We start from the raw sequence: 22,891 nt of genomic DNA on the forward strand, positions 1-22,891 counted from the left end.
AGCTTCTCTCGCAATCATCTTGTATTCGGAAAGGCCGTTGAACACTAGGGTTTTGAAACTATGGCGCAAAGCTAGGTACATGAAAATGTTGAGAACTCAGAGATTACTAACGCACGATGATCGCTTCTCTCCACATAGTGATTCCACACCGTAGTTCGATTGCTCGAATCGCCATCACACTACCACATACTGCCATCGTTGCTCATGCCATGGAGGTAGCGAAGCCTCAGTTTGGTACCTGCGTGGGGAATGCGTGTCCCACGACTTTTCCCAGTCCCGAAGCGTCCACCCCCGACGTTCATCCAGGAGCTTGTTGGCGTCGTGAGGTTGGCCGGGATCAAAGTTACAGCGTACGAGCGGGCTGTCTGTCGAGAGCGTTTGGATGAAGTCCGGCAGAACGTCAAAGGTGTATCCAGTACGAAGCCTCCGATCACTCCATGCCGGTGCCGGCAAGGAGCCAGTAGCATATGCAATGTCGAGTGCTGTCTGAGCACAGCGTCACTCAACCACGGTACGATCAGAAGCACCGGTGAGGTGGCCTTTGCAGCAGGCGCTGCGTCGTGCAGTATAACCTGTACACAAGGAAGTGAGTATGTCCAAAAGGTGCACAAGTCCGATGTAGCCCTCGGCCATCATTACGAGAAGTCGTGGAAGAAGTGTGAGTGCAACGTATCTTCGGCTAGGATATCGCACGGGGGGCCTGTGGTAACAATGCAGACACCCGCAATCGACAGCTTTTGGATACTTTCCCGATCTGGACAGCATGCCAAGCAACGCTCATCACTAGCTTCCCGTCTAAGACCCGAGATCAGACCCGGTCTCGCAGCTCAGTGTCATAATGCATCACGTTCAACATTATTTTATTTGCTACTTCATCGTCGTGGTGAAGCCCACGTCAATACTACAGGCTTGAAAGGGACGAATCGGCAAGAGTCCAAAATGATGCTTCTATTACTATGTTTTCGCAATTCCAGCAAGCGCACAGGAGATCGCTCCTTCCACATCCCTCCATTCATGTCTGATGTACATCAAGAGAACATATTCACCCTAACATTTTTCGCACTCGACTGGTCCTCATACTGCAAAGACGTTAGCGCAATATTCTCTCTCTTTCCTTTCTATGAAGATTTCGACAACTTACCTGCAAAAACCCCGTGACATCCACCAAAACCGTCCAACAATCCACCAAATCGACAATATCCTGCTGCAGCTCCTCGCCCATCCCACTACCCACATTAACACTTCTCTTGAAAATGCTGACCATACTATGTCTATTATCCTTCAAGAACTCTCTCGCCTGGAACACAGTCTGGTCGTTTTGCCTTCCCCTCGCAATGACCGCTGCGTTAATAACGCGCAGCACAGCGAGCATAAGCTCGTAGTACTTGCGCAGCGCATTGGAGTCGTCAAACTCGAGACCGATGTCCGGGTCTACGGAGAAGAGCTGCGAGTCACGGATGGCGGGGAAGAGACCGGCGTTGAGGACGTGCGCGGCGCCGAGCCGAGACTGGCACACACGGAGGAGGAGAGCGAGACTAGCGTCGTAGTACGAGAGGAGGACGGGGACGAGGGGTGCGGCAGCGGCGGAGAGTTCTTCGGGGATGTGCTTGATGTTGTCGACGAGGACGCCGACGAAATTAAGCGAGACGAAGCTGTCGAGGATGTATTTAGAGGATTGGCGTGTTGCGGCGGAGACGAAGGCGTTGAGGAGGAGGAGCGCGGAGACTTTGCAGGTTCCTTGGCCGCTGTAGGCGTCGTCGCAGATTACTTCGAGCATGTTGGTGCCGCAGTTTTTGATGGCACTGAGGGTGTGACGGCCGAGGAGGGAGTTGGGCGTTGCTTTGTTGAAGGTACCGTGGATGTAGCGGAAGCAGATTTGGTAGCAGTACTCTCGTAGTTCGGCGGTGGACACGGGGCTGTATATGCCGATGAGTGCCGCGCGGAAGAGCTGAGAGAGGCGGTCGTTTGCAAAGTCTCCTGTCTTGTCGAATGCAGTTGACTCAAAGTCGACCTTTTGGATGAGAGCCTCTGCTAGGCTGGCGAGCTGGAGAGCCGTGAAGATGTCGGAGGAGTATGACTGCTCCAGCTTCGGTATGATGACTTGTAGCGTCTGCATGATAAACGAGCTGCGCGCGCCGTTGTCGAAGTCGCAGCTGTGTACCGCGACCATGACGACTTGGACCCACGACTGTAGAATGTCCTTGTGGTAGCGGAGAAGTTGTGTGCGACGGTTCCAGTCCATGAAGATAGCCATGAGCAATTCGGCTTGCTCAACGAGTTGTTCTTCTTGCTCCTGATCATTCAGTATGCCTTCCTTCCGCCAATACTTCATCTTGAGACGAATGACTTGTTCCAGGAGTGGCAAAGAGTAGAGAGTGCTACCCTCTTTTTCTTCTTGACATGAGGTCAGGTTGACACCTTCGAAAAACTTGTGTTGATCTGGCAGAGCGCGCTCAGGATAGGTCAGCTCGATGAAGTCAAATAGATCGAAGATGTTCGGGTTTGGCATTGCGTCCTCGCCGGGCCGGATCGTGGTACCGAGAAGGACAGATTGGATCCTAGACTTCATAGTCGGCATGCTCTCTTTCACTGTCAAGCGCAGCTCTCTCGACTCATAGTCGAGGAAAGCAGCGCGTCTTTGAAGGAAGCTCTGGAGGGCGAGTGCTGGTGGTCCTGAGAAGAATGGAGAGTAATCGTTAGGCGTGACCTCGAGCCCTTGCGCAAGTGACATTCCGTCCCAGGGTATATCAAGGGTAATGGGAGTTAGTTGCGGAGCCTCCACAAAGAGCAGCTCGTTGTCACGGAGCTCTTCCATCACAAGCGCGCTCGTCAGCGGCGACCGCCAGAGCTTCTGCAAGACATCCCAGCATCGGGTCTTAAGAGCAGACCGCCACGCTATGAACTGATCGCCGTCATTGTCAGGATACTGAACCCCAAGAAGTAGTATGCTGTGGAACAAGGCTTGTCCGTTTGACCAGAGACTGTTTTCGGCAACGCGGACAGTGTTGGGTCCACATGAGAAGCCGAGAAGGATGTGCGCTATGGTGGGCCGGAGGGACACGGCAGCTAGACAGCTGTTCAAGAAGTCCAATACGCGGAGCTTGACAACATATCCGGAAGCATCCTCGCCAGCTTCGAGCTCTTCGGCGCTGAACCGCATCAGACCTGAGAGCGACCGACCGATGCGCTCGGCTTCGTTGTCCTTCTCCAGTATGCCGACAATCTTACTGCGCCCTGATCGTTGTCCGAAGCCCGCAGGCGAGACTGCAAGTTTTCGCGAAGAAGCCATCTTCTCTAGCAGTTGGAGAGAGGCAATGGTCAAGGCTTCGTGGCCGGTACCACAGTAGAGTCCCAGGTCGACGATAACCTGCAAGTTGTTCAAGATCGCATCTTCGAAAGATGCAAGCGACAAATTCGATACGGGAGAATGCTGGAACGACGTTTGTTGCTTGAGAACTGGCTTGACGATATCCAGGTATGTCGCCTGGAGCTTCATCACGAGATCCATCACCTCAATGCTAAGCATCAGGGATTGGATCAACGGTGAGTCAGATGGAGCAGCGTCGACCTCGGTCACGTCGTGATGCGATGCAACAAACAGAGCTTTCAGAACCTTGTCGTTGAAGAGCCATTCCATGACGCGTGCAAATGGGTGAAGCGCAACGTACACAGCAAGTGACGTGGGGTCGATGACCGAATCAACAGGTATGCTAGACTTGTTCGCGAACACGACGAGATTCTCATTGAACGTGGAAAGACATGTTACCATGAAGCGCAAGCATGTCCATTGCATGACGCTGCGTTGTAGCGGATCAAGTACGTCCAGAGAACGTTCTGCAAACACCTGCTGCATGACGAAGTCAATGTAGCTTTCAATACCCGGCATCCTGCGCGACGAACCCAGGCCCTCCGGGAATGGTAGACTGTCGTTCAAGCCTTCGTTCTCCGGATATGGCTCTATGAGCGAGTGAAGGAAACGAACCAGGGCGATAGACTCGTCGTATCCGTCGGCGAGCGTTGGCCACAAATCATCTCTGGGAGTAGCACCCAAGGCGTTGTTTTGCCTGGATCCAGTATAGAAGCCATTAACCGTCCACTCATCCAAGAGACTCCACATGGCATCTGCACGGGTGAAGTCCTTGCCCACAAGTAGAGCTGACAGAGCGTCGTAAGCGGCTGCTCGAAGCCCGCTCTCAACTTTGTCGGTGCATAGACCAAAGCAGATGCCAGCAAAGGAGTACTCTTTGAGATCCAGGATCCACATCCGCGCAGAAGAACTTTGTCGGCAAATGTGTGCAATGAGTCTCAGGTAGCTTTCCAGCATAGTTGCGCTCTCTGGTTCCACAATCTGGTCGATTGGGTTCATGGTCTGAGCGTAGACGCCGCTTTGGATAGGCTTCTTCGGCTCGTGAATGTCGTTCTCGAACTCGCGTAGCTCGTTGAAGATGGTCGTGTAGCTGAGCGAACTCGTTCGTCGGATCTTTCCGGAAGCAGATGCTCCCTCTTCGAGCAGGAAGCGATGCGCCGCTTCGGCATTTGCCTCTCCAGAACCAATGGCGCGTAACATCTCGCAGAACATGGCTATACGGGGTGTAGGTTGGCGCTTGGCTGCCCACTGCAAGAATCCATAGAGGTTGCTCTCTTTATCGCTCCAAAAGTCTTCCGCTGCGTCTGGAAACCCATCGAAGGCGTATGCGACAATGACCATGAATCGTTCGAGGTGGAGCGGATATTCTCCAGTCGAGCGCTGGAAGTGGAGTTGTAATTGTCGTCGCTGGTCGTCCTCTTCCGCTTTTAGTTTACGTAGAGTGTCTGGCATGTGAGTAATGAACGAGTCCACAAAGGTCTGCAGCTGCTCCATGAGAAGCTCCTTGAAGAAGTCCTCGGGCTGTGGCGAATCTCTGCTCAGGACCGCGGTGTCCTGCAAAAGCGTCGATAACATGCTCGTCTTCTGAGGGTCGTACCAGCGCGTGGGGCGCACATCCTGACTGACCGATAGCATGAAATGAAATGCGCCGTCGCCGAGTGCTTTCAGGAAGATTTCAGATCGGGTGTTGGCCTCCTCCTCAAAGTTGATGCCCTGCAAAGCAGCGTCTTGCGTGTTGGGGTCCATGTACCGCCCACTGTACTCCGCCAACCACCACGTCAATGTCGCTGAATGCAGATTCCTCAGCGCCCAGTTGTCGTTTTCCCTTCCGGCCATGAGCGAGTCGTGAAGAGCGCGCGCTTCCCTCAGCATGACGTTGTTGCCCTCGGATGCAACCCACGATGTGAGACGGAGGAGTATCGGGACATAGTGGATGGTAATGAGGTCGTGTCGGTCGAGAGACTTGGCTCTGGTGAGTAAAGCTTTGTAGTTGTCGAGATTGACGTATCCGGGCTTGATCATATGCGTGCATATCGCGGCTAGGTTCTCGTGCTGCCGTGTGAGACTCTGGCGCTGGTAGTCCATGATCTCGACAAAGCCAGGGAGAGGCACTTGGCCAACGACCTGGGTGCTCTGGACGCGTTCGGCGACGGACTGCAGCCACTTCTCGACCGCCTCCATGCTGGTCAAGCACTTGGTCCAAAAGCCGTATGCGTTGGACAGATTGGTTGTGCCATGTACCCCGACTATCATCTGGGCAGCCTCCTGCAGAACGGGCAGTCCCTCCACTTCCGAGTCGCCATTGTCCAGCGCAGTCTTCATCAGAATGCGCACGCAGAGCAGAACATATTCGCGGCGTCGGTGGAAGCGGATCACGGCGGTCTGGAGCTGGGGTCGGTCGAGCTCCTGGGCTTCGCTCTCGGCGCCCAGAAAGAGGGCAGCGGCGTCAAGCTCGTCGAGATTGAGGGCGTCGGCGAGTTCGAGGGCCTTCTGCTTGAAGTCGTCGTTGACCTCATACTCGTTGTCGTCGATCCTGATCTTGCCTGGCGCTGTTAGCACCTTCCTTGTCTACACCTCTGTTTATGTAATACCAGAGCTTAGCGCCTGCCTGCTGGCATCATTCTTGGGCTTCTTGTCCAATAGCGTCTTCAGCTCTTCCAGATGCGCCTCTAGATTCAGCAGCAGTCGCTCCAGGACTGGCAGCTGCAGGTCGATGTGCGCGCACAAGTCGCGGTGTAGGCCCTGGAGGGCGGCGAGGCTGTCTTCTTCAGCCATGGGAGATTCGTGAGGTCGTCGTGCGCATTATACGCCGGGGGAGTGGCGGCGGGTGGGCGGACGTGTTCCGTGTGTTTGGGTGTTGTTTTCTCAACAATGGAGCGAGAGCTTGCTTGCTTGACTTTCGCAGAACGCGAAGGCGCACGGACGTAAACCCTGCGACGCGCTTTCCCGTCACGACTCACCTCCGCCATAACTCCGCATCCGTAGGACCTACACCTACTCCATGTAAAAGCGTTCCGCCTCCATATTCGTCGCGTAGTTGCCGCGACATGTTACGCGTATAAATATTTGGCCATGGGGGCGACCAATATCCAGGATGCAAAGCGTAAGTCCTTGGAGGAACCATACGATGAAGGCGGGAGGTAGTCGCGACCTGTTGCGTTCACATCTGCTAACTCAGAACCTACTGAGCACCTCCCGACTGCACCGCACTCGCAAGCCAACCTGGGAAAAAATTGAACACCCTGGAGCCTACATCGACGTTAGGTCACCTACTTTGCATGCTCTCATGTTGATGTAGGCTCCAGAGTGTTCGGTTTTTTGTCACAGTTTATACAAACGAACTTCGCATAGGCCTTCTACTAACGCTTGACAGTCCTGATCGAGTCCTCACGGGTAGTCGACCGAACGAGCGGTCTCAAAGACCTCATCCACATCCTCAAGCACAATCGCGGGAAGCCTAGTCTGGAGGCTCTTGGGAACAAATCATACCTGGCGCTATGCGAGACGCTTTTCCAGTGCCTACACGATGGGCGCACCGCCTTCTTCCACGGTAAGACCAAGGCGACGAAGGCTGGTTCTACTGCCGCCCTCCTTCCCCTCTCGGCATCGGCCCTGCGTCACGTCATTGCCTCGGGCGTGCGGACCATCAAGAGCTCTACGGTCGAGATGATCATAGACACGATAATTGAGGTGCTTCCCGCGACGACTGGACTGGTTGAGCCGCTTCTGGAAGCCCTCCCAAAAACGTTGCGATCCCTCTTAGAGTACCAGCCCCACGTTGAGCGCCTATCAAAGGAGTGCTGGGATGCTGCCGTCGATTTCTGCATCGAAACTCTGGCCGGCTTCTTCCAAGAGTCCCCCGCCGAAGGTGAGCCACAGAACAGCTGGAGCACTAATGTTTCAAGCCGCGCCCGCACTCCCCTTGAAGCCGACTTCACGTCCTCTAGAGCCTCTCCACGCTTGCAAGTGACCAAGACCAAGTCAACCCCTCCAGAGCACGTTCGCGCAACAGAAGACTTTGTCCATTGCCTGCATCATCTCGTCAAGGCTTCCAATGCGCCATTGCTAGACAAGGCTGACGCCGTTCTGGCTGTCTTACTAAAGTTCTTGCAACAGAGGACTACCCGTGGAAGTACGGGCGTGGCTGCCCTTACCGCTGTCAACGCGGTCCTCGCGCGCATCACATTGCAATCTGTCGAGTTGACCAAGCGTACGGTGCAAACATTGCTCCCGCTCCTCAAGCTTATGTGGTCCGAGGCTATCCTACGGGATGAGATTATGATCAGTCTGATATACACTGAGGCACACATTGCGAGCCTTCTCACTGACCCAGATGACGAAACCACCAGCTCTGACCTGGAAAGCCTCATTGAGACCATATATGGCGACTACCGACGCAGGCAAGAAACTACCGCGCACCAATATCTTGAAGAAGATCATCTCTGTTTTCGACACTTGGGGCCTGCTCGCAACGAGACTCATCCCCTGCACACATGCGCATTCTCCATGGAGACTGAACATCAGCGATATGAAGGACTATGGTCTACAGTATCCACCATTGCGCGGTTTTCATTTATGCTTGATGAGCGAAGGATGTCCATCGCCCACGACCGTAGCGACAGCGAAGAAAGCTTTACCAAACGCGTTCGCATTACTCAATTATTCCCTGAATACCTTCGTCATGTGTCTGAGCCCAGGTCGAATGCCAAGCGAGCAGCACTACAGGTCGTTTCGTTCATGGTTCAGGAAGGACCATATGACGAGGAGGAACTTCAATCGCTGTTGGAGAAACTCACTTCATGCATCTCAGATGAGAACCCAGTACATTCGGTGTGGGCAATGATAGGTTTGGCAGGGTAGGCATATCATAACATTACATACAGCGGACGTAGCTGACGTTTGCGCAGTGCCGCGCTTCAGCAATCAGCATCCCACTCAACCCTTCTTCCCTATTGGATTTCTGCATGGCAAAGCGCGTCCCGCGCAGTCACTTCCGTATCCATATCCCGCGCGGCATGTCATCTCATGGACGTTCTCCTACGCCTGAGCATCGTTCCCTTCTCAGCAGTGTCTGAGACTGTCCAGTCTCTGCTATTGTCGATAGAACTAAGCGGGCCGGCTTTACTCACAGAGAGCAGTTCATCGCTACTTACCACCATTCTTCAAGAGCGAATCAAAGAAAACCCGACGCATTTCAGTTCGACAGCTGAGCGGATCCTTAACTGGCTCCTCACCAAATGGACTCCCAGTAAGCGCTATCAAGCTTTTCCTGAAGCTGAATTGACATCATACAGGTTTATGGTCTGAACGGACATACTCGGCGTTGAATGCTCACCACTGCAACGCTCGTGATGTACTGCGCGTACTCTACACCTGCCTGGACGCACCCTACAGCCCGCCGGAGCCGGCCTCTTATTTGGTACTTGGACCTATCGGGCAAGCTCGGACGCAAATGGCGCGTTACAAAGACCTCGCACAGTATCTCCTGCTTCTTCGACCTGTGAAAGATTTTGTAGCCAACATCGAACAAGGACCACGTCCCTCATCCGATGAGCCCACAGGCGAACTCTCCTCTACACAACTTGGAAGCAGGATTCTTGATTTTTGCGTATCCGAACTCGAACGAGCCCAGCATCGTTGGAAGGATATGGCTACGTCAAACATACAAGGCATCACCTCAGATATGATGCGCATCGTCACAAATCTGTGCATCGTCGCGCCAGCTGTTGCAGCTCTGAGCGATCCTGACGACCGCCGGGTGCGTACTCTCCGATTGTCCGCAGCTGCCCTGATCGAGTCTTTTGCCGCTACACTGGCTAAGCCTCAGATGGAACAATACAAAGTCGATGCAGTCCTCGAGACGTGTGCAAAAGGTCTTCCTGATATCAGCTCTTCAAAGCGAGTGAGCTCCGGCGTATACGAATTGATAGGTATGGACCAGCTGGCTCAGCATTTACCCCGGGCTCTCCAGCAACGCAAAGAGGTCAAACAATCGTTCTACGCGGATGAGGATGACTTCATGGATGTGGACGACGAGCCTGACTCACAGATGACTGCTGGAGCCACAGTTCCTGACATCGACGTACCTCGACATGATGTGCAGGCAGAAACCGACCTATCTTCTCTGCGTGCATGTTGTCTAGCACACTTGCAGTTTATTTCGTCTCTGGCCAAACGCACTGAGTTGGAAACTGGAGCAGTACCCCCGGATTTTGTCGATTACCTTGTCTCTCTCTCGGAGAACGACCTTATTCGTTCGCGTCAATTCCTCCGTTCTGTATGGAACAGCAACCTGACTATATCCAGGAATGATTGCCTCAATCTCCTTGAACGATTCAGCGAAGCTCTTATCGATCCTCGTGCTCGTGAATACAACACCTCCGAAGTCGCCAACGGCATGCTTGTCGAAGTTCTGATTGGAACCACGCTCGTTTGGCTACCTGATGCGGCCGATCGCGAGGCTCAGGATCTCTACGATAACGTAGAGGCCCTGTATGTCTATTACGTCAAAGAGATGGAGAAATCGAAAGGAGGAGTCAGGCGTTCAGCAAACTTGCAGACAACGATAGCAGTCTTTCTACATGGCCTACTGAAGCATCATCCTGATTTTGCGCAAAATCGCAAGGTTCCATCAGTACGGACTAGCCTTTTCGAGCTGCTGTCAACAGGCGAAATGACTGTCAAATATCACATCGCGGAGCACTTGCCAAGAATGTTCGAAGATTTCGTTCTCTCCGAACACGACAAGATTTTGCAGGATGTCGATAGCAGCTTGCCTGGAGACGACGAAGGTCTTGAGGGCATAGCAGTTCGGTTGCTCGTCCTGTCGCGACTGGCATCCAAGTGGCATACGCTGCTGCGTCACAGCGTATATCGAATCTTCGCCACGGCAGGAACTATCGCAGGCGCTACCTACCACGCCGAACGATGCATCTTGAACGTGGCGCAATCAAGAGGTCTCGGTGATTCACAAAGCCTATTCCGGCTTTTTGCACCACAAGTCATATTCACCTGGCTCGACCGAGGCCAAAAGGTCGGCCGTATTCCTTTTACTATCTTCGGTTATGCGTCGCTTTCCGACCTTCTTCGTGACATTGAAGCCGAAGTGGTGGGCCAAGCCATAATGTTCGGGCGCAAGGATGAGGTGGAGTTTCTGGCTGACCATTTGGACATGTCAGCACAGGAGATGCTGTCGAGAAATATCGGCAAAGCAGCCGCATATACAATAGCATGGGACACTTGCAGGGGCTCCGCCCGTAACAAAGCCGACTCCAGCTTCGGCAACTTGCTGAAAGACATGGTTGGTAGCGACAAATACTATGGCCTGGTGCAGAAACATTTCCCTCAGGTGTTGGGCCACATGTTCCAAACCATCGATCACGAGGAACGTTTACCCAAGTCGCTGGAGAAGAAACCGGCCTTCAACCCCGCCGCTGCAGTTCTAGCCGAAATTGCCGAAATTGGCCAATCTGCACAAGGCCTCAACATAGGTATTGAGCCTTCGTTCTCCGCCTTCTATCTGCCTGATCAGCTGGAACGCTTGTGTAGACGGACGGGCGACAGACCGGCTGGCTTCTGGTCACCGAGCACATATACATATGTGATGCGCTCCCTGCTCGATCGCATCCACCCTGCTCTCGGCTCGCTGTATGCCCGGTCAATGATCAGGAAGATTCGAGTCATAGTCGCGCTGGCTGGACCTGTAGCACATGAAGGGTACCCACTGCAAATGACGCTGCAGTCTTTGCGCCCTTTCCTCACCGATATGCAATGTGCTGAAGATACTGTTGGCATCATGCAGTATCTTTTTGAACACGGCGCACAGTATCTTCGTCAACAGCTCAGCTTCGTTACAGGTATCGGCCTCTCGATTCTCATCTCTCTTCGAGTATTCCTAGGCTCCTCTCAGGATAGCACCACACAACAATCCCAACATCTAGCGACTATGAATGCAGCCAACAGATTCCATGCTTGGCTTACTGAGTATCTCAAGGCGCACGCGCAGGCAATCACTGGTGTAGAGCGCTCTTCCGCCATCAAAGCGTTCAAGCTCATCACCGCGACCGCTGCTCAAGTCAATGCCGAAGGCAACTCGTTGCGAGGTAGTGAAGAGAGTAAGCTTCTTCTTGAGATACTGGACGACGCGAAGTCAGGACGCAAGTTATTGAACAAAACGTCACGCGATGTCGCACTAGACTTGCTTTGCCAGAACTTCGAACCAGCTCCAAACGCCCGAGATGACGTCCTCGGCTTGGATCACGATGCTGCAGAGTATGCACCCCTCGTCTGGGAGTCGTGTCGCAGAAGCAAGGTGGGCGAAGGTTATTTGTTATGGACCGCACGGGTCCTAGGACGAGCATATAGCGCCTACGGAGAAGTGAAGCAGAGCTCTGCGCAGGCTCGGCCATGGGCATCGTCAGTGCAGACTTCCAAGTCGGTTCCTGGAAAGTCATCACGAGAAGCTATTGTTAACGAGGTTATCGATCTATTCTACAGCGACGAACGAAATGAGGTCAGCCTTGCGGAGGATGCTGTACGACGCTTGATATCTCGATTGGTGCCTGATTCGCAGTACATGAGCGAGATGCATCGAGTTATTCCGGAGGCCATCGGTAAAGCCCTTGTGTACAAGCCCCCGGAGCCAGATACCACCTCGCCTCCTGTGACGGATGGTCTTCGCGAAGCCGTCTCACCTACACCGGTCCAACCTGTATCTGACTGGATTAGAGACCTCACAATGGCACTATGCAGAGTTGCAATCGACGACCCCATCCTGGGGGCTCTTCCAGACTTGCTCCGCGGTATCAACCACATGGCGGAGAAGCTTCTGCCCTACATACTTCATCTCGTGCTACTTGACGAATATGAAGCGGAGCGCAATGTTCATGACATCGTATCGAAGGCGATGGCCACTTGGTTCCGCGATTGTAGCCCAGATACCGTACCGCACGTCCGCATCCTTATCCAATCCATCCTCTACCTCCGAAGCCAACCAGTCCCTAAGGAGGTTACCAGAGTGGAGCGAGATAAATGGTTAGACGTCGACTATCTAGAGGCTTCACAAGCCGCGAACGACTGTGGCATGTTCAGGAGTGCGCTTTTGTTTGCGGAGACATCTTCTGGCCAGCCAATCATCAAGAGCAGCACCAGGAGATCGTCTGTTAGGGTCGACCCTCCAAAAGTGCCGCTGCAGCTCCAGCTTTCTATCTACAAGAACCTCGATGAGCCTGATTCGTTCTACGGTGTCGATCGGGGTTCCAGCTTGTTGTCAGTGCTAGACCGTCTCGACTACGAGGGTGACGGGGTGAAGAGTCTGCTCTTTCGTGGCGCTCGTCTAGACAGTCAAATGCGCCGGCGCAACGAATTTGAGGCGGTAGACTCCAGAGGAACACTCAAATCTCTCATCATGCTGAACATGAACAGCCTTACGCACTCGTTACTCTCCAACGACCAGTTCCGCGATGCTGGAGACGACGTCGTTGAGAGTACGCTGCATACTGCGCGCAAACTGGGCCAGTGGGATATCAAAGCGCCGGAAGTAAACCATACGGAGGCAAGCACCTTGTTCAAAGCCTTTCAAGGGCTGCATTTTGCGAAGAGCGCTACAGAGGCTCAAGAGAACTTCGACCGCCAACTACAGGTGACGATGAACTTCCTCTGCGGAAAAGACACTTCATCGATATCCACGAAGACTCGCCTGCGCACGCTAGGGGCGCTCACAGAAGCAGACGAAGTGATTACAGCTGAACGTTCGGAGCATTTGTTAGATATTTGGGATCGCATGAAGGCTCGAGAGAAGTGGATGCGGGCTGGCGAGTAAGTATCGCTCAACCTTTCCAAGACCGTATACTTATCATCACTAGATTTAATGACGTACGCCAGCTACTATCATGTCGTGAGACGCTCTTCAACGTGCTCGGTACAAACGCCGCTCTCGTTGACTCGCTACACACCCGGACTGCGACTGTGCGAGGCATGGAGGTAGAGGCTCTAGTTTCATCGTCCAGTCTCTGCAGGAAGCATGGAGCACTCCAAGAGTCGCTCGCAAGTGTGACCTACCTCTCCGACATCGTACCGGAGTGCAAGGCTATAGGTCTTGACATTGAAGCTACAGCTCAGCATGAGGTAGCTAATGTGCTGTGGGAACAAGGTGAAACTGAGATCTCAATAAGGATGCGTCAGCATCTAATTGACAACGCCGATTTCGACTCGCAGAACGTTGATCTCAGTTTGCCAGTACTGCTTGCTCGACTGGTAAGAATACCGAATAGCTGCACACATCTCTCGACTAACAATACCAGGGACATCATCTAGCTGAAGCTCGCCTCGCCAAGCCAGATGCAATCATGAAAGAGTACCTAGAACCTGCCATCCGTGAGCTCAAGGGCCAGAAAGAAGGCTTGGGCCCAGGCCAAGTCTTTCACGAGTTTGCTCTCTTTTGCGACAAGCAACTTCAAAGCCCTGAAGCGGCGGAAGACATGAATCGTATCAAGACTGTGATGGACCGAAAGCTGCAAGAATACCATGACTTCGCGAAGCTCTCGAAGACCGACAAGAGCAAAGGAATGCGCGAGACTTACCACCGAAACGCTCGTCGCGCGAAGACTTGGTACGACCTCGACAATGCGGAATATGAGAGAATGCGCAAAGGCCGCGAGCAATTCCTTCGTCAGTGTCTTGAGAACTATCTCTTGTCTCTTCTCGCCAGCGACGAGTACAACCACGATGCGCTTCGTGTGTTTTCTCTATGGTTGGAATATTCCGATACCCCTCTAGCGAACCAAGCTGTCAAGGCATACCTCAAGGATGTGCCGAGCGGGAAGTTCGCCTTGCTGATGAACCAGCTATCCTCACGACTACAAGCCGAAGAGAACGAATTTCAGCACCTGTTGATGGAGCTGGTCTTCCGCATATGCGTTGATCACCCATACCATGGTAAGTCAAACCGCAGTACCCCATCCAAGTGAAAATCCGAACACCCTGGAGCATACATCAAGATAAAAACATGCAAAGTAGGAGACCCATCGTCAACGTCGGCTCCAGGGTGTTCAGCTTTTCCCTTGTATAGAGTGGTACGGAGTAATGTGAAATGTATTACTGACTTCGTACACCAGGCATGCATCAGATCTTCGCGATTCAAATGAAGGTCGCCGCCACCTCTAGGGAAGATGTCGTTCGAGCCAAGGATGAATCTGCGAAATCCCGTCAGAAAGCCGCGGGTGGCCTTGCGACGGCGCTCAGTACTGATAAGAGAGGTCGATCGTATTGGAGCTCGATTTTCCAGTCAAACGAGGTCTATCATCATCTTGCCATGTTCAAGGGCGAGAAGGAGAGTACTCAGCAAGGTCGTGAGCTACCCCTTGATAGGTACAAGGAGTCACGAGATTTGGTGAACAGGGTGCCGAAGCTTAACGTACCTCCGGCTACTCTTCAAATTGAAGTTCGGCCAAACATGAACTACAGCGATTTGCCAAAAATCGCGGGCTTCAAGTCGACCATGACGATTGCGAACGGACTCAGTGCGCCAAAAGTCATCACTGCTAAGGGCACCGATGCCAAACCGTACAAGCAACTGTTCAAATCCGGAAACGACGACCTACGCCAGGACGCAATCATGGAGCAAGTGTTCGATCAAGTATCGCGACTACTAAAGAATCACACCGCAACCCGTATCCGCAATCTCGGCATCCGCACATACAAAGTTCTACCACTCTCAACACGTTCTGGCCTTATGGAGTTTGTGCAGAACACAATTCCGCTACATCTCTGGGTTATGCCAGCCCACGAGAAGTATTACCCGAGCGACTACAAGCCTGAGAAATGTCGCAAAGAGATTGGCGCATGCCAACAGGACTCTCTCACCACCCGCGTCAAAGTATGGCAGAAGATTGCGGATAACTTCCACCCCGTGATGCGCTACTTCCTACTCGAGCGCTTCGAAGATCCAGACGAGTGGTTTGAACGCCGTCTGGCCTACACTCGCTCTACGGCCGCTATTTCCATCCTTGGCCACGTCCTCGGTCTCGGCGATCGGCATTGTCACAACATTCTCCTCGACGAGAAGTCAGGCGAGGTAGTGCACATCGACCTCGGCGTGAGTTTCGAAGCTGGTCGCGTGCTGCCAGTACCAGAAGTCGTGCCCTTCCGACTGACGCGCGATCTGGTAGATGGCATGGGATACACGAAGACAGAAGGAGTCTTCCGCCGTTGCTGCGAGTTTACCATGGACACGCTGCGTGAAGAGCGAGATTCCATCATGACGCTCCTCAACGTCCTGCGATACGATCCCCTCGTCAACTGGAGCGTCACACCCACCAAAGCAAAGCGCATGCAAGAAGCTAACCAGGAAACGGGCGCGAACGGTACCGCGCGTTCAACTACTGTCGCGCCGGGAGGTACACCCGCGCCATCTGGTCAATCGGCGGCCGAGGAAGCGGCGGCGGTCGCGCAAGAGGACAACAAGAAGAGGGAGAAGGAGGAACAAGCCGGTGAAGCGGGGCGGGCGCTTAGCGTGGTGGAGAAGAAACTGAGCAAGACGCTGAGTACCAAGGCCACGGTGAATGAGCTCATACAGCAAGCTACCGATGAACGCAATTTGGCGGTGCTGTATATGGGGTGGGCGAGTTACGCATAGGCGAAACGACTACATAGGCTCCGTGCAGGAGTGTAGCAAATGATTTAAGGTCATGTAGTCGTCATGCATGGATTTCTTGTTCTTTTGACCGTTCCACATCATACAAGAGAAAACCCAAAGAAGTTTGCAGACTACATTAATATAAACATAGACAAAGTAGGTGACCTGACGTTAATGTAGGCTCCAGGGTGTTCAGTTTATCCCTAGCATGACGTGGTTCTAAAACGTGACCACTGGATAGCCTGCAGCAGCGCAGATGGGCGCGTCGTTGCTGACGTCTCGTCGCGTCTCCATGCTCCCAGACACCAAAACCGCATGTAGGCCAATTCGCTTCGTCACGAATAACTTCCAAGTTTGTATTCATGTAGAGGATCGCTGATTTGACGTTTTCCTTGTATGCAGGCCACACTGATATGCACCCATGCCGCAAAGCCAATTTTTTCGCTCTTTGGGTGGTGCTTCTCGATTGCAAACTGGCTACTGTCTTGCAACACCATGCCGACTACAATGCCGCAACACGAATGTGTGTAAACAACCGCAATGTCATGTATTCAAGAAGATCGTGTTCTCCATTACCTTTGAGCTATCAATGTGTGCCAAATACTGCAAATGAGTGATCAAGAGGAAAGGCTACAGCAGGCTGCACCTCCCAAACAGGCACATTCCGAGAGGGCGTGAATTGCGGAGGCATACCCCGATTGCCCCGGCTGCGTCGACTAGCCAGCGAACGGCGTCTTGCCTGCATCAGATCGATGACCACAAAGCATTTGCTACATGCAGTGTGGAAGCATGTTACACATTTCGATGCTGCTGCTCGCGGGCACACATCGCACACGCATGGCACATCACAACTCCGCGGACGCTCTCAACAACAGCGGTTTTCTCACGCACAAAGAGCATGAGCAAATATTCCCACATACCTACATCTTAAATTACGCCCACATCATGCAGCTCGCCCAGCGACGCTTCCCAAACAAGCAGTTCGAAGGAAGGGTATCGATCTCAGCCAAGACATTCATCGCGACACTTCGCTGTCGCACGGACCCAGTCGCCGACGTAATGACTCCCAATTAGGTAACTTTTTACTCTGCTATCTTGCCGTTGATTACACTCATGCACGCGTACGGCGTATGCCCTGGCCCCGCGTCCAAAATCCCGCTGTGCCCCTCACCCGCGGTTCCCGCCGCCCCACCACACAAAGAATTTCGACCACGTTTCCGGCCACCAAATCATCCGGTACCATTGAACGCAGAGCTTCTTGTTTGTTGTGTAAGGTTATTTACCATGCAATTTCCAATGTTTCCATCAACAACAACTGGCCTAATGGCCCAATGGCAAGGCGCTTGACTACGATTCAGTTCGATATCAAGAGATTCCAGGTTGTAAGTACTCACTACATCACACACTTCGAAACCTGCGACTAACAATTCTGTTCAGCGACCCCTGGTTAGGTCACATTCTTTCTTTTTGAAGTTGTCCAACAATGGACAAGTCTTAAGGAGATTGGATTTTTCTTTTTTTGCTTCACTGCATCATCACATATTTTTTGCGTCCCTTTAGGTCCCCTGCACCTCTCTTCTATATTGCTTGCAACTCCCTCAGGTCTCTTAGATTGTTTGCTAATAAAAGCGTTGTACTGTAGGAAGTAGAATACATGTATCGGTTGTACCACAACCACAGTCGCACGTTCTTCGCATCATACGTAGCTCACGTATACACAAGAGCACAGTCATACAACATAACTCCCCGGTAAATTCAACCCTTAAGGCAAGAAAGGGGAACTGTCATGCGGGCGACTAAGAGAAGAGCTGCCGTACTAGACTTTTGAGCGCGCTGACTTCAATCTGCCTTATGCTTCTCGTCATCTCCTGTTACTTCCTACACGCAACAGTCATAAAAGTCTTGAAGATGGCAGTAGACTGTTTACAACTCTGTCGAAGAAACGCCTTACGCCTACGGCTGCAAAAGTGAAGAATAGAATACGGAGCTAAGGGCGCGGCAAACCGCGACATGAAAATGCAATAAAGTCTACTTACATACTACACCTACAAACTTTACACGCTGTTTTATCTACTGTAATCGTAGAAGACAGCGGATACCTCACGATATCGCATGAGCAGAACAAACTTCGAGTAGAATGAGCCGTGTCGGTATGAAGGGCAGACCTAGAGTTAGCCCATTAGAGTCAATGGGTACCCGCAATATGGGAAAGGGCAAGACTAATGCGCCTCATCAGACGAAGACGGGTACATGGTCATAATTATGATGTTTTGAATTGTTTAGATATGTACTTCTTGTGATGATTTATATATGCCTCGAAGCGAATGCTGTAACCATGCCGAACCAAATGTGTGACTGTGAAGTCATGCAATCTAGATCGCGAACACGCGATACGATACGATGCGATGCGGATATACCAATATGCTACGCGACGCTGAAAATGCACACACTGACTGGTGGACTGTCAAAAAGCAAAGAGAGAAATTCTTGCGGTCAGCGCTTGACCGTCGTATGCTCCCATCGCGCAAACGCCGGTACCCATGCCCCATGCTTCGAAAAACCGCGGAAAGAAAAGATCTGACATGAGAAAAAAGGAAAAAAAGGTCATCTGGCAAATGCCGCGAGGCTCCGCTAATATGCGCACGATAATATAGAGAAAACGAAGGAAAGAAAAAAATCAGCTCATAGCCGCCTCGGAAATGTCTCGTAGGCCTTCGGGCAAGCCATTTGCTCGATACAAACATGTAACACGAATGTGCCGGTTCGTGTACCCCCACCGTGTCGCGAGTCGAACCTGGCGGACGGGCGTCTATCGGCGAGACCCGGCATTGCGGATGCCGGGTGGGGACGGGACTTGCGAAAGTGGCATCGTGAGAAAGGTCCCCAGCTTTTGCGCAAGCGAGTTATCGTGACGGGGACAGGTCATTCACCGGACGGAAGGTGGAGTATGGGCGACCGTTGCGCAGCGGAAAGAGGCGACGCCTGCGTGCATGCGACTTGTGACGTCTTGCTCCGCAACCGTGTGTCGTGTGAGTGTGGAAAGCAGGTCACGGGTCCCGATGAACCACCGAGACGTGCGTATCGCCGAGCGACCTCGCGCGGCCAACCTTCCCATGACTGACCTGACACCTTGGGCGAGAAACTTGCTTTGACGATGTCTCGCGACAGAAATATCCACGACACGTGCGACCCCATGTCGCGAGTATCCGCAGCCAGATCCAACGGTGCGGGCTGTGACGTTGTCCTATACCAAGACCAGGAATTCTGCTCGATTGGCGGCTCCACTAGAATCCGCGAGCGAGCGCGCGCTATGCCAAGGCAGGTGATGCGATCCTCGGAGACTCTGAATCCGGGATCGTCGAGCTCGACAGGGCTGCATGGCGCGTCTGCCAATGACCAAGGATCGAATTCCTGCTGCACATTTGCGATGCGCGCTACGTGAGTGGAGCTCGACACGACATGCTTGCATGCATGCATGCGACATTCTCGGTTCGTGTCGTAGTCGTGGTGAACGTGTCGAGGGTACCGTACCGAGTGCTGCGTGCATGCCCAACCCAGCCTGTTGACGCAACGAGACGGCCTGATGAAATTGCTAGCCGTAGCGCATTCACGCAGCGGTAACGGGAGTCCATCTAAGCGGCACACCGCTTGCGCCGTGAAGGGAAGGTGCTTTGCTAGACCCAGGCTTTCTTGGCGGCAACCAAATACGTGCCTTGCCGACGGCCTTTGTGTCGAGCTTGCCCACGCGGCGCATGTTCATTTCAAGCACAATGACACGTAGAAAGTCGCTATTCTCGCGTGGCTCGCGCTGCCGGACGGTAGGTGCGTCGGTTGACAGGACGCGACCTGCTTCGGAAAAGGGATCCGTGGAGCGACTCCGGCGCGACTTTTGCGATCGCCCTCGGCGTTCGTATGTCTGCATTTGGATCATCGGCGCGTGGGGTTCGGCGTCGGCATCGAGGGTAAGAGAGTCGTGTAAATGCATTGACAACTCAGTCGGTGAGATTGGTGAGGGCTGTGGGTTGAGGTATCGTCGCAATTCGGGTGACGGCAGGCCTTCGACGTGTTTCGGTCGCATCTCGCTTGTGTAGTTGGGTGCCAACAGCGACCGAGTAAGGAAGTCATCCGGCGGAACGCTGGGAGCTGTGAAGTTGGAGAAGGACTTGGCGGCCGACTTGAGTGCTTGGAGTGATGCAGTCAGGTTTGACTTGAATGACCTAAATCGTTCGTTTGAAGGTACTGGAGTGACAGTCTCGTTGATGTCTGTCGCAATGATGTCCTCGCATTCGTCCGGGCCAAAATGGAGTAGGGGATGGTCCAAGACGCAGTCCTCTTTTGGTGGTGAAGAGACAATCTTCTCCCTGCGCTCTGGCAGTGACTTTCTGCCCAGGGAATCTGGTGTACTGAGATTGTCCCAATGCGACGCGAACGAGGGGTCTTCGAAGTCCAGGGAAGGCGGTAGGGTGGATATCGAGTCGCTCGAGATGGACCTAGACGTCAGGAAAGAGCCCTTCTCTTGCTCCATGCTCAAAACGCTGTTGTACTCATCGTCCGACTCGTCCACGCGGCCAAGAAGCAGGTCCATGGGCGAGCCGACAAGCGAGGGCGGAGTGTCGGAATCGTCCTGCTTCCACTCCTGTATCAACTCGTCCATGGATATCCTCCGTTCGGTAGTAGTGCGTGGTCGTCGGCGGGTGGGCATCTTGGGTATAGCGGTAACGGCCAGCAAGGCTGCAACAGCCGGTGGTAGGGCTTTCGCATCGTGGCTCTGTGAATTGCGAGCGGGTCTGCCTCCATTGTGTCCCCTCATTCTCACAGTCTGTGTTGAAGTTGTCGACTTGAGGGGCGTTCGAGGAGGAATAACGACGGGCTGTGACATGGTTGTAGCCTCGGTATGTGAGAGGGACCCGTTCTTATTCATAGATTGCGTGTTGGTTCCCACTGTGACCGGCATGACACTTCTCGGAGAAGGACTGGATCGCGTTCGCGTGCCCATCTTTTCAGGCCTGGAGCGGGAGGTGCGTGAGGATGGCGGAGACGAGTGCTGGAGGTAGGGAAAGGACCTTGGCGAGTACATCATTATCGTCGGCTTGGGCCCTGAAGGCGTTTTCCCCGTGACTAACAGCTGGGACGATCCAGGTACGGCTGGTGCTGGCTAGGCTGGATGTGACGTGCGGCCGTCGGATTTCTTTACGTTATTGCTGGTAGGCGATTGGACGGGTCTGCAAGGGCAAGTCGCGGGCGACATGAGACTACAGGGTTTACGTGTGCCGAAGATCGCCGACGCACTGCTCTGCTTTCGCACACGAGGGTAGGCAGAGTCAAAAAAGGCGAGGATGGTATGAAGAAGTAAATACTATGGTGGTGGACTCGAGGCGGTTCTTCGGTGGTGATAAGGGAGGATGACGACGTTGGGGTCTCAGGGTTATCGGGCGGCGATAAGTAATAAGGGCAGCGTGGGAGGTCTCCTATCGAGACACCAAAAGCACACACCCAGGCCAGCTCGCATCCAGGCACGTTTCTCGGACCAGATACTGGCGGCTGAGGATAAGACTGCGTGGCCTTCTGCCAGCGCCACGCCTACTGCTGCGCTGATCACGCTTCACACGAGCATACCAGCTCTCAGCCCCGGTCGGTCCCGCATGCACAACACTCGAGCAGAGTGATCGCCTTCGGGCATCCCCTGATTGGCCCTAGCCGCCACCTCCGCCTCCGTCAGCCCTGTCGCATCCACGCCCCACGCCGGTGTCTTCTGGAAGCCATCCTGGTGGAAGCCATCCTTTTGGAAACCAGCACGTTGCGCGCCGTCACATGAAGACGTCGAGTCTTAGCATTCACTCAAAAGTCAGACAAACTCACACTAGCGCACGTCCCGTCATCATGACTCCCTTCACCCGCACCTCCCATAGGCATCTACTATGTACGATGACTGTAACGTGGCTTGCAGCTAGGAGTCCGTATGCACGCAGCGCTCCCCGCGGCAAGACGGTCGCATGCCTGTCTGCCTTCCGGTCACGGTTGGCTTGTGTGGAATCGCTCCGGGCCTGTCAGATGTGCTATCCTTATCTCTGTGCCAATATCTCGCTACCTGCCTCTAACTCCATCTAACCACTTCCACCAGGTGTCGTGCAGCCCGGCGCCGTCTCGCACGCTAGGCCGCGGATTCCTGCGGGGTGCATGCCCGCTGCCCTCCACTGTCGAGCAAGAAAAGCATGGTGGATGTGGAGTGGAGAGAAAGTCTATTCCCACTGTGCCACTCTACACACTTCCCATACCGGCCCTTTTCTGGACACCAACTTCGTCATTGTCGTCATGTCGTGGCCTTGGTGAGTAGTTCACGGTAGGTAGAACGAAAGGCACGTGTCCTTGTGAGAAATTAGTTCGAGATTGAGGCTCCCCAACGGCCTTGCATAATAGAGCTCTGTCACGGTAATTGCACCTGCTGCTTCGAGCTTAAGGGATCTCTTGTGCAAAAGAGGAAGGAACGGAGTGACCTTCTATCATGTACCCAAGCTTCCCGGGATCGTCTTGCCCTCGGCACCGACCCGCCATTGTGCGCTTGCATTGTTTCATGTCAATCATCTTTACTCGCACAGGAAGGCACGAGTTGGTGTTGCTTGCCGCCTACGTGACCGCCTTTCGCTAATCTAGACATTGTATACGGGGGTATGTATTCCTCTACGCATAGTATGGAATAAAGTTGATGATATATTACTTCTTTGTAGGCGTCCAATGCATCACAAATTTCAGCATCTTAGTGCATCGGTCACGGCATGGTCGCACAAGTTTTTTGCAATGTTCTGGATTCTGTTCAATCGTAATAGTACACGTCTCCTCGCCAACACACAGATCTGCCTTCCACTCACAGGAAGGATGCCTTATGCACACTT

The 22,891-nt window shown here is 53.3% G+C and overlaps 3 protein-coding genes across 3 annotated transcripts; 1 reads left to right on the top strand and 2 right to left on the bottom strand.

The window, feature by feature from the left end:
- Positions 1 to 1,028: 1,028 nt before the first annotated feature.
- On the bottom strand, positions 1,029 to 6,142 carry J4E84_006746 (uncharacterized protein; the record flags this gene model as incomplete). Its single annotated transcript, XM_049389333.1, has 3 exons — positions 1,029 to 1,079; positions 1,142 to 5,910; positions 5,959 to 6,142. The coding sequence occupies 3 exons, from the start codon at positions 6,140 to 6,142 to the stop codon at positions 1,029 to 1,031; spliced, it is 5,004 nt and encodes a 1,667-aa protein (XP_049243042.1).
- A 297-nt stretch (positions 6,143 to 6,439) lies between these two features.
- J4E84_006747 (uncharacterized protein) lies at positions 6,440 to 16,001 on the top strand (the record flags this gene model as incomplete). Its single annotated transcript, XM_049389334.1, has 7 exons — positions 6,440 to 6,470; positions 6,741 to 8,223; positions 8,275 to 8,615; positions 8,662 to 13,183; positions 13,231 to 13,621; positions 13,669 to 14,302; positions 14,482 to 16,001. 7 exons carry the CDS (start codon positions 6,440 to 6,442, stop codon positions 15,999 to 16,001), a joined length of 8,922 nt encoding a protein of 2,973 aa, XP_049243043.1.
- Positions 16,002 to 19,608: 3,607 nt separating this feature from the next.
- J4E84_006748 (uncharacterized protein) lies at positions 19,609 to 21,081 on the bottom strand (the record flags this gene model as incomplete). Its single annotated transcript, XM_049389335.1, has 1 exon — positions 19,609 to 21,081. The coding sequence occupies one exon, from the start codon at positions 21,079 to 21,081 to the stop codon at positions 19,609 to 19,611; it is 1,473 nt and encodes a 490-aa protein (XP_049243044.1).
- Between the last annotated feature and the right edge of the window lie 1,810 nt (positions 21,082 to 22,891).

This window comes from Alternaria hordeiaustralica (genome assembly GCF_023758085.1).
Source record: "Alternaria hordeiaustralica strain BMP 2776 chromosome Unknown scaffold_13, whole genome shotgun sequence".
Lineage (NCBI taxonomy): Eukaryota > Fungi > Ascomycota > Dothideomycetes > Pleosporales > Pleosporaceae > Alternaria > Alternaria hordeiaustralica.